General features: G+C 37.5%; 1 protein-coding gene across 1 annotated transcript in view; it reads left to right on the top strand.

The window, feature by feature from the left end:
- Positions 1–10601, top strand: part of PRMT3 (protein arginine methyltransferase 3) — a 110074-nt gene that overhangs the window by 60770 nt on the left and 38703 nt on the right. Inside the window, exon 9 of the mRNA XM_009278769.2 lies at positions 3010–3109. Within this exon, the coding sequence (XP_009277044.1) occupies positions 3010–3109 (100 nt within the window). The remainder of the gene's footprint in view (positions 1–3009; positions 3110–10601) is intronic.

The following is a 10601-nucleotide window of genomic DNA, read 5'->3' as shown; positions in this document are numbered from 1 at the left end:
AGGTCAGGTTGGACGGGGCTCTGAGCAACCTGATCTGGTTGAAGATGTCCCTGCCCACGGCAGGGGGGTTGGACTAGATGACCTTTAGAGGTCCCTTCCAACCCAAACTATCCTATGATTCTATGATTATCTACAGTCTGAGATCCCTCTAAATGGCAGCCCTACCCTCTAGCATATGAACTGCTGCACCCTAATTCAGCATTATCCACAGACTTGCTGAGGGTGCATTCTGTCCCATTAGGTCACTAATAAAAGTGTTAATTAGTATCAGAACTAGCATTGAACCCTGAGGGACACCTCTGGTACCTGGCTACCAGTTAGACTTCGTATTCCTTCTCTCACCTCTTGAACTTCATGGTCTAGACAGCTTTCCACCCATCTGATGGTTCATTTATCCATCCCGCATTTCACTAATTTACCTATAGAGGATATTAAGGGAGACTGTGAGTATATGTAAAAATGAAGCAATGGCATCTGAAGACTTAAAAAGGATTTCCTAGCATGAGGTAGGAGAAGTGTAGGGGTAAATGTGTACTGTTGATAGCTGAGGTGCGTAGGTTTTTTCATTTTCGTTGGTTTTGTAAGAGCAACTGAGGAAGAGAAAGCCCAGGTAGATACTGAGGAATTTGGGAGTGACAGTTTTTATGCAAGCTTAAGTCGTACACAAATAAGGTTGTCTAGGCAGAATTTTTAGGTTAGATACCACCTCACACATTGGAGATGCAACACTGCACACTTGGATGCTGTAAAATTATTCTATTAAATAAATGCTTGTTTAAGAAAAATACCACGTTAAGCATTAGGTGCAACTTTGACTAAAATGCTTTTTTGTCTCAAGAACTCATTCTCTAAAGAGAACTTTTCTCAGGAATCCTTGACATCTTCAGAATGGTTACAGATGTGAAATAGTGTTTTATTTCTAATGTACTAGATGACAAACTTAGGATTGCTCATATCTTTCAACAAGTGCACAAAAAGTCCTTTATGTGTTACTTATACTTAGAGGAGGATGGAAGTATCAGCCATCACATACTACCTTTGGTGAGGAGAAGGGCAGCCCTTTAAGAAAAACAACAAATCAAAACTCTTAAGAGTTTGAGAGCGATGAATTGCCTCTGGAAGTACACAGTGAACCATCAGTAGGGCTACACATTTATAGATACCTTCTTCTATAAAAGGTTCGATTCACATTGAAGTCTGCAGTTCACATCAAAACAATTTATATTTGTTACTTTCCTAAAGGAATAAAGCTGACAAACTTGTAATGGAGTAACAAACACTTATCGGAATACTAAACATCTCTGTGGAGCTTAAAAATGACTACTGCAGTGTGCTTCTACCTGTGATTCAAGTACATGCTCAAGAGCTGTTGTCCCTCTCAGAATTCAGGTTCTTTTCTAGCATGCTAATTACTAGAAAAAGTGCAACCCATGTGTGTGAGTAAACTGGACGAAGTGGCCCGAGTGGCATGATTGTTTCCCAAGCTTACAGAGTAATCTTATTTTTAACTAAATGCTTGCCTTCTCTTCTTCTTACTGTGAATAGCTGCGCATAAAATTTCTAGCGCAGTGAACGACTTGATTTTTGTTGTTCATCACTGTTATGCTAGAATAGAAAGTTGAAGTATACTTCCTAAATAGCATCTCAGCAGTTTTTCCTACAATGTGTAAACTACATTGGTTTGTTTGGGTTTTTTATACCTTACAATTGAAAACAAGTACGTAGTGAATTAGTCTTTTTCCTCCCTTTTGTTTTAACTTCCTAAATGACCACATACAAAGACATGATTTATCTTTAGGTCTCTTTTTGTCCTTCTTAAAATATTGTTGTGGGTGATAGCTCTTTAGCATTTTATTTTTCACTCTGAACTTCTGGTTTTACTTCTGTTTACAGCATTAAGTATGTGTGTACTGATGAACTGCTACTCTTCTAGCAGAAGACTGTCATGTGTAGAGTATTTAATTGATCTTTCCAACAGCCCACATGTTCAAGTAGCCCTTTGACCCTTTCTTTTCCCTCCCTTCATTCTGATCGTTCTCCCATTGTCTTTGAGATTGAATTTTTAATGTGATTACTAGTCTGCATTGAAAGCCAGACAGAACGTAAGAGTCAGATATCGGGATAGGGAAGGAAGAGGCAGAGACAAGAACTGCAGTGGAAAGATAAATTTCTTTGGTGGCAATACATTTCTGCCCTCTATAACAATAGGTATTGTAATAATGATATGTACAAGAAAGACTAATATGGTTTCCCAAGAAGAAAAATACTAAATTTCAAGCATTCATGTATTTAGTAATTTCACTGTCACGCAGTTTTTGTTTCAGAAACTGTAGTCACGTCACAGTACCTTCCTCCTTATACAGGATGGTTGTACCATTACTTGCATATGAGGTAATACCTGATTACTGCAGTGACTAAACATTGCAGATGATTTTGCCAAAATCACAGTGGGGAGGATGCCTTTCTTGTGGAATAACTGTAATACTGATCTAGAGGGAATGTTTGTTCTCAGCGACTTTGCAGCTAGTTTTGTTAAATAAAAAACCAAGTCGTGCAAAACAGCTTTGAAAGGAAGTTAATTTCCTTTCCATTGCTATCCTAGTGTGATAAGTAGGCTCTAATAGCTATAGACTTACGCTACAGGGGTCAAGGAAGGAGAACTGGGAGCAAGCAACTCTAAGTAAAGAGGAGCGCCATTTTAAATTGTCCTTTCTCTATTTTCCTGGTTTCTGAAGCTTACACATTTGCATGCACAGCACATTGGAAGTATACAGACCTACTGTCTGCCATCTTTGCCTGGCACTTACTCTGCTGCGGTTTTTGGATACTCAGAAGCATTCCCTCTGAAATGTAACTGAGGAGTATTACATTTTAGTGCCTTTTTGATTAGTTAAAAAGAAAACCACGATTGTTGTTGGAGGGAGAAATGCAAAATATAGACATTGGTATATCTCTCTTGACAAAATAAATTGGAAATACAAACTAATTTGTTTATGTTGTGACTTGCAGATTAAATAAACTTGAAAATATCATTACATTAGTCAAAGGAAGAATTGAAGAAGTAGATCTGCCTTTGGAAAAAGTGGATGTAATTATATCTGAATGGATGGTAAGGTGCATGAATATTCTTTTCAAGACATAGTTATTTTCAGGAAAAAATGTGTTGTTTTACTTCATTTGAAAAATTATTCTTTAGGCAATGCTATGTTTTCTTTAACCAAAAATTTATCATGCTTGCAACAGTGTCTTTGCCAATGTGGGAGATGGGATGATGTTTCTGATTATGTGGTACTCGGATACAATTCCTGATCCCTGTCGTTCATGCTCTTTCGAGGCAAGATTCTCTAAGTACAGTTGAGCTGTTTTGGGTACAGCAGTAAGTTTCTGTTACGTAGTTAGTGTGCAAATCTACAGAAGTACTCTGTATTCCCGAATAACGCTGCTGTAGCTGCTCAGGTGAAAGTAATGGAGAAATATTGTATTAGTCATCTAGCTAGATTATTCTGATGAGTAAAATACTTTCAGTCTGCAAAGGCAGCTAAAGACTGCTGACTGTGCGGGAAGGGTGATAAGGAGGTGAGGAGCATACACACTGGGAAATCTGCAAATGTATAGGGAGCTTGAAAACAGCGTTACTATTCATGGGGGGTTTTTTAGTGTAAGGATAAAATAACTGATGATAAAAGTATATAATAAAGATGATGGCCAACAGGAAATGCAGTAGGCAGTGTCTAAATAAGCCATTTCCTGGGTTCCATTGGATTTCAGCCGTTGGCCTGTTACCTTTCTTGTGCTGGCTGATGACTGTTACACAGTTGTGCTTGCTACCTGCCATTGGTCCTAATAAAGAAATCCGTCTGAAAAGACCCAGTGCCGGGCTGAACTTCATAGCGACTGAGTAAGTCTGTGCGCTATCAAAAATGTGATAGGAAACACCCCTTGTGACTTTTTTGTGGACTTCTGCTATTCAGTCTCCTCATATCGCAGACCTTCAAAAAGCACTTCAAAATACAGGTTTTTTTCATGCTCGTTCCCACTGTTTGGACTTAAAGAAAAATTCTTTTGTCCTTCAAATTTAAGATCAATAATAAAAACTTATATTCAGAGGGGTTTTTTTTGTTGGTGTGGGTTTTTTTTTTTTTTTAAACAAACTGGCTGTTCTACCATACCAAGGGCCTTTGGGAGAGAGGTCACATGTTCACTATGGATTTGTATGTATCTAAGTAGTTTCCAGGTAAAGGTGGAAATAAATTGTTTGCTTTGTTTTTTCTGTGGGTTTTTTATGTTACATATTTCCATGTGCTGGAAATCTGCAAAAGTTTTTTTTCCACTGCTGTAACGAACGTTATTTGAAGCATGAGTTTAATTTAGTGTTGAGGTCACTAGTTTCAAGGAAGGTTTAAGCCATTGGCTTAAACTAGTGGTTTAAAAATAATGCGTTATGGTTGGTGATTTCTGACAGTATAGTGACTTCATAGAAATGTAATTATAGTTCTTTCAGGGAAACTTGTGATCAGTTGCCTAATACGTGCACTGAGAATAATGTACCCAAAATCACATTTCTCATTCTGGAGCCCAAGATTTGTTTTTAAAAGCAACTTGGGCACTAAGGAGCTTAAGTCATGTTGTAAAATCAGTGCCTCTAAGGTAAAGTACAGGGTTTCGAAAAGCAGCTCCTGTAGGAAATGAAGTACTGAATGTTCCACGTTTCCCATTTGTGTGCTAATTTACCTTTTAATGTCATAATTATATAGCCATGTGCATTTCACTTAATTAGGTAGTCTAAATATTTAGGAATGTTAGCATTTTTATAGGTTGCTGCAATACAGAGATAAAGAGAACAATGCCGTGGAAGTAAGATTGATAGCTGGACAGTGTATGCACTGCTCCAACACTGTCCAGAAAGGAACATTATGTTGCCTAGATGCAAATGAAGATTCCTCTTTGTCTGGCTTTCTGGTGTGAATTTGCTTTTTCTTTTCCTTCCCTACGTGATACTGACCAATGTGAAATCTTTTGTTAATACGTGAATGTAAGTGCTTGAAAATGTTGGAAATGCGAAGCGTGAGAGCAAAAAGGAATGTAGTAGATATCAGTTTTCAGCTCTTTACTTAGAGAATCTGTATGGACTAGCAGGAAAATTCTAATGGGAACAGTGTTTTTTCTTTGTAACAAAAATACGAAAAATTGCTGTTCTGTTTAGAAAACAAACTGCTTTTAGACTAGTAAACATCAAACCCTTTTGCGGAGCCATAGCTTTGTTTTGTTTGCTTGGTACAGAACAGTGCTTAAGACCAGTACACTATAAGCTTTTTTAGAGCTGTGTCTGGAGCATCAGAAAATTAAAAACAAGTGTGAAGCAACAGAATGGAGGCAACAGAGAGGAAAAATACTGCATGCCCCAGGAATGTTTCTAGAACAGGCTGAGAAAGATGGCACATAGACCAGTCTATTGTAAAAGGTACAGTGGTTGAATTATGAGCATCTCCAACGTAATGGCTTCTGATGATCATTCTCTGAACTGTGTAAGTGACCTATGGCTTCCACAAACTGCTTGCTATTCCTACTTCTCTTTCATCTTTAAATTTGTTCCCTTAAAATATGCAAAAATGGGAGAAGCATCTTAAATATTACACAGTGCATAGGGGTGTGTGTATGTGTGTATGTGTGTGTGTATATGTATATAGCCAAATTATATTTCAAATCTATATTTGCTATCTTCCAAGGTAATATTTTTCAGTTTTAAATTCATCTGGATACAGCATTGTCATGTTCCAGGTTTAGAGGCCGAATGATAAGCAACTGTCTTTTCAGTGGCTTTATTTAAGCTTATGAAAGAAATTAGCAGTGATCTTGCTTTTAACGTAGAGACTAAATGCATTGTTTGTGACATCTGAAGTATGCGTGTTTGACACGGTTAAAATCAGACCACAGGCAGGGCATCTGTGTGATTGAGTTTGACTAAAACCAGTATGCAAACCAATGAGAGAGACAGCGGAAGGTGTGACGAGCTGTGAGCTGTTCTGTTGGGGTCCAAAAGGCAGGTTGCTGAAGATTGAGGACTTCAACTCCAACTTCAGTTGGGCTACTGAAGACCCAGATAAAGCCATCTATTCAGACTTTTTTTTACTCTGAAGACAGCTATGCATTCCTTTTAGCAAAACATTGGTGAAGTATGCAGCCTGGCACAAGGACTACTCGTGTGCTGTGAACCAGGAGCACAAGGGAGAGCAGGTGGATCGAAGAGCCGCTTCACGCAATAAACCACGTTGCCTTAGGAAAGAACACAAGAATGGCCAAGTAATAGCCTGTTCTGCTGACCAAACTGATTCTATAAGGAGAAAGTTTTTTCGAGTTCTTGGAGAAAGGTTATTTGAATGTAAGAATGGGTGAATTTTATGCAAGATCTCACTGCTAGCCTTGTTTTTGTAGAGGTTTCCCTGTCCAGGACCGGTTGATACTCTATAGCAGGGCTGTAAGCTTCTGATGCACCATCCTGCTTGCTTGCCTGGAGCTCTGATGTGTGAAACTTTTGAGAGCCTTAATTTGTGAAACTATGAATTATTGTTAGTGGTTACAGGTACCAGCCTCTAACCTTTTTTTACTTGTCTGCTTGTGCTGTAGGACATCTACAAGCAAATCTCTCTTATCTTATTCAAACTGTAGACTTACATGAATTAGGTTTCTAAGCAAAGGTACAAATAATCGAGTATTTGTATACACTGCCTAGTGGCAATCTGATGCAAATGCATTTCTGAACACACATCAGTGATTTGGTGTAACGAATGAAAACCCTTGTCATTTAGTGACGTGACCTGAAAATGGTTTGCAAATGCTCAAATTTCATCAGAAGTTTAGAATTTTGAGTTGAATGTGATGCTGTTTGTACAGGTGGTGGGAAAGTACTCATGAGTTGTATACACCACAGACTTGCTCTCAGTCAGGATCACACTTATGTCCTCTCCCTGGAAATACTGAATTTTAAGAAACAATGATGTTTTATTGTAATTAGAGTAATTTTCCATACAGTATGTAAGTTTGAAATGAGAGCTGCTATGCAAAGTGCTGAAGCTATAGTTTTTGGTTAAATTGAATGCTGGGCAGGAAAAGATTTGCTATAAACATACAAAGGTGGCTGTGTTATTGCACACGGATTTTGGTAGTGTAATTGTAAATTTCATAGGCTGCTTATTGAAAGGATGAGTGCAGAAGGAAAGAAAATGTATGTAATGTTTTTCTGGAATGTTCTTACCCAGCTGCATCTGTGTGCCGATTTTTTTCTCTCGGTATGCTTTTACTTCCTTTCTCTAGCTAAGACTATAAAACTAGAGGTTGAGAGTTTTATTCACTTGAAAAATATCTGCATTTCTTGTTTGTAAGGAGTGTTACTGTGAGAGACAATTGTTAGAGACGGTTGTCTCAAATACAGTGTTCGAGTACAGTGTGTTCTCATAAATTGCTGGTTTATGCAGTGGTTTATGATACTGAATATGCAATAGAGTTTTACACAAGGAAAAACTGGGAAAGAGATGGACTCTCAAAATAAACCACGGATAGAATCCAGTCCTCTTGTCTCTTAATCATATCACTGTGAGAGACAATTGTTAGAGACGGTTGTCTCAAATACAGTGTTCGAGTACAGTGTGTTCTCATAAATTGCTGGTTTATGCAGTGGTTTATGATACTGAATATGCAATAGAGTTTTACACAAGGAAAAACTGGGAAAGAGATGGACTCTCAAAATAAACCACGGATAGAATCCAGTCCTCTTGTCTCTTAATCATATCATTGCTCAGGTAGCTAATATTTTTTTTTCGATTTTTTTCTCTCGGTATGCTTTTACTTCCTTTCTCTAGCTAAGACTATAAAACTAGAGGTTGAGAGTTTTATTCACTTGAAAAATATCTGCATTTCTTGTTTGTAAGGAGTGTTACTGTGAGAGACAATTGTTAGAGACGGTTGTCTCAAATACAGTGTTCGAGTACAGTGTGTTCTCATAAATTGCTGGTTTATGCAGTGGTTTATGATACTGAATATGCAATAGAGTTTTACACAAGGAAAAACTGGGAAAGAGATGGACTCTCAAAATAAACCACGGATAGAATCCAGTCCTCTTGTCTCTTAATCATATCATTGCTCAGGTAGCTAATATCTTTTTTTTTCCTTTTTTTTTTTTTGTGTTAGACAATTTCGAAGTGATGCCAGGATGGGCTGTGAATGGGAGGTGTTCAGGATCTAGGAAAAAGGACTAGGAAGTGAGCATGTCTGAAACACTGGAAACCACCTTTTCTCTCTTCCTCCTTTCCCCTATTTCTATGATGGATATACAGTGATGGAGCTTTTTTAACACTTACTAGTCTTTCTGTAGTCTTAGTATTCCCTACTGTTTCTGTTAGTATTTGGAGGTGCATTAATACAAGCGTTCTATTTCTATAACACAGTAATAATTTATAATTTTATGAAAGAATTGGGCTTTTCTTTTTTGTGTTTTTAATAATGTTGTGTAAAGAGCATACTAAGTAGCAGAATGCTTTAATTTCTTTACAGCAAAATGATTTTTATAAAGGAATTGTATTTCCTTGCGTGAAAACTTTTTTTTCCCCCCACGACACCAATAACGGGCATCACTTCTCTGCTCTTCAGATCTTCCCATTTGGTGTTCTCACTCATCTTACATTTGTTAAAGGACACAACAGAGTGTGCAGAATTAACAAAGTCAAGCTGTGGTTTTGAAACGTGTGGGCTTGCTCTGTCAGTAATGAATTATTTCCTTTTTTAAAAAATTAAATCGTACGTGAGAGATCGGCATGAAGGCTGACTTAGCATGAGGGAAATGGTGCTGCAGCAGAGCATGCAGAAGAGCTTACATGTACCTGCTGCTTCTCATTTAAATGCACCACAGGTTTTGGGGGGATTTTGTCAAGTAAAAAGTAATTTTTCACAAAATTGAGCGAACCACATCAGTTTTGTGCGTCTGTTAATGCAAGATTACATTTTATGTTTTAAATCAGAATCCGTTGTCCAATCTGTTTTACATACCCTCTGTAACTTGTTTTACTCTGTAGTCCAATGGAAACCTTGTAGTCAGAAACTTCAGTTTCAGAAAATACTGCACTTTTTTATACTGATAGGGATTGAAACCAAAAAAGTCCACGCTCTGGGCCAGTGTTTTGATAGCTGCCTTTCAACTCATTAAATATTCAGTGTTGGGTCTTACTGAATCTGGAGTACCAGACCAGGTTCAGTTATGTTACAGAAAATAATAAAATGGATCTTTGATAGAAGGCGGGGGGGAAACGCAGCGCTTACTCAAGTAGTTGAATATTTCTTCTCCAGTCTATCCTTACATGTTTTTTCTGCTGTACTAAGAATTCTGCTAATTCTTGCTATTGTAAACATGCTAATACCACTTTTGGAAATATATATGGCTTTCACCAATAAGTAGAAAATAAGTGAAGGCAAAACCAAGTTCCATTAAGGTATTTGATAGGAACGGCTAAGGGAAATGTACGTGAAGAGGCATTTTTAATCTGAAGTAATTTTTCTTCTGTATTCTCCACACAGTGAGGTATACTTCAGAATTCAGTGTTGTTCTTGTGTCTTGATGCTTTTAAATAGCTTAATTTCTTTTTCTCCATGAAGAATATCATGATGAATACTGAAGCACTAATGTTAAAAGAACTTCCTATACTTCCATTTTGATCGATTGGTAAAGTATTTTTATGTAGCTTTGAATTAAAATGAAAATGAGTATTAGAGTACCCTAGTGCATTTGAATAATAGAGGAATATTTCACAATGCAGGATATTAAGCCATCAAAGTTTTGTGAGCCTTTTATAATTCTGTTACAAACACAAAATACAGATATAAAGGATATATAAGATGTAGCAATATTCACATTCCTCTGGATTCGGATTTGTGAGTGGACTCATCCATTTTTGATAGCTGACTTCTTGGACGGACGTGACGTAGGACAGGTGTGTGCTTGAACAGAGTAACTCCATAGTGCTGTGTATTTCTGTTCCTGTCCAAATCTGTTTATGTGTGTTTTTGTTGTTAGCTGGAGAACAACCATTTCGTTTCAGTTTTGAAAATAGAAAAATAGGGAACTTCATGTTCATTTTGGGAAAGAAATGGCCAGCTTTTTAGTAGAAAACGCATAATATGACAGCATAATATTTAAGATGTGCTGTGTATTCAGTTTGTCTTTAACAGAGAACCTGTCACCTTTTATGTGTCTTAGTTGAGCCGCTAGCAAGATAAAATCATTAATATTTGGCTCACAGATTTGTATCCTAGAGGTCTCTTTGCGGTAATTAATTTTGAGGATGCTAATACACGCTTAAGAAAAAAACAAAACCCTGAGCATTATTGGGGTGGAAGCAAGAGTGCCCCACAGCATCACGGGGAAAAGACGTCAGGTATAATTCTCTTTCCAGATGGCACCCCTACAGGTGAGGCAGCAGCCTGTGAAATTACATTCTAAATTACACTACAGATGAGCACAGCACAGTGAGCAAAACGCTTTGGTATAAGTAATAAATGACTTGATTCAGTACCATTGACGGTTTATGTAGCTTACAGGAATGCTTAATGAATTG

This window comes from Aptenodytes forsteri, unplaced genomic scaffold (assembly GCF_000699145.1).
Source record: "Aptenodytes forsteri isolate BGI_AS27 unplaced genomic scaffold, ASM69914v1 Scaffold418, whole genome shotgun sequence".
Classification (NCBI taxonomy): Eukaryota; Metazoa; Chordata; class Aves; order Sphenisciformes; family Spheniscidae; genus Aptenodytes; species Aptenodytes forsteri.
The sequence above is the reverse complement of the archived record's forward strand: the minus strand, read 5'-3'. Positions and strand labels throughout refer to the sequence as shown.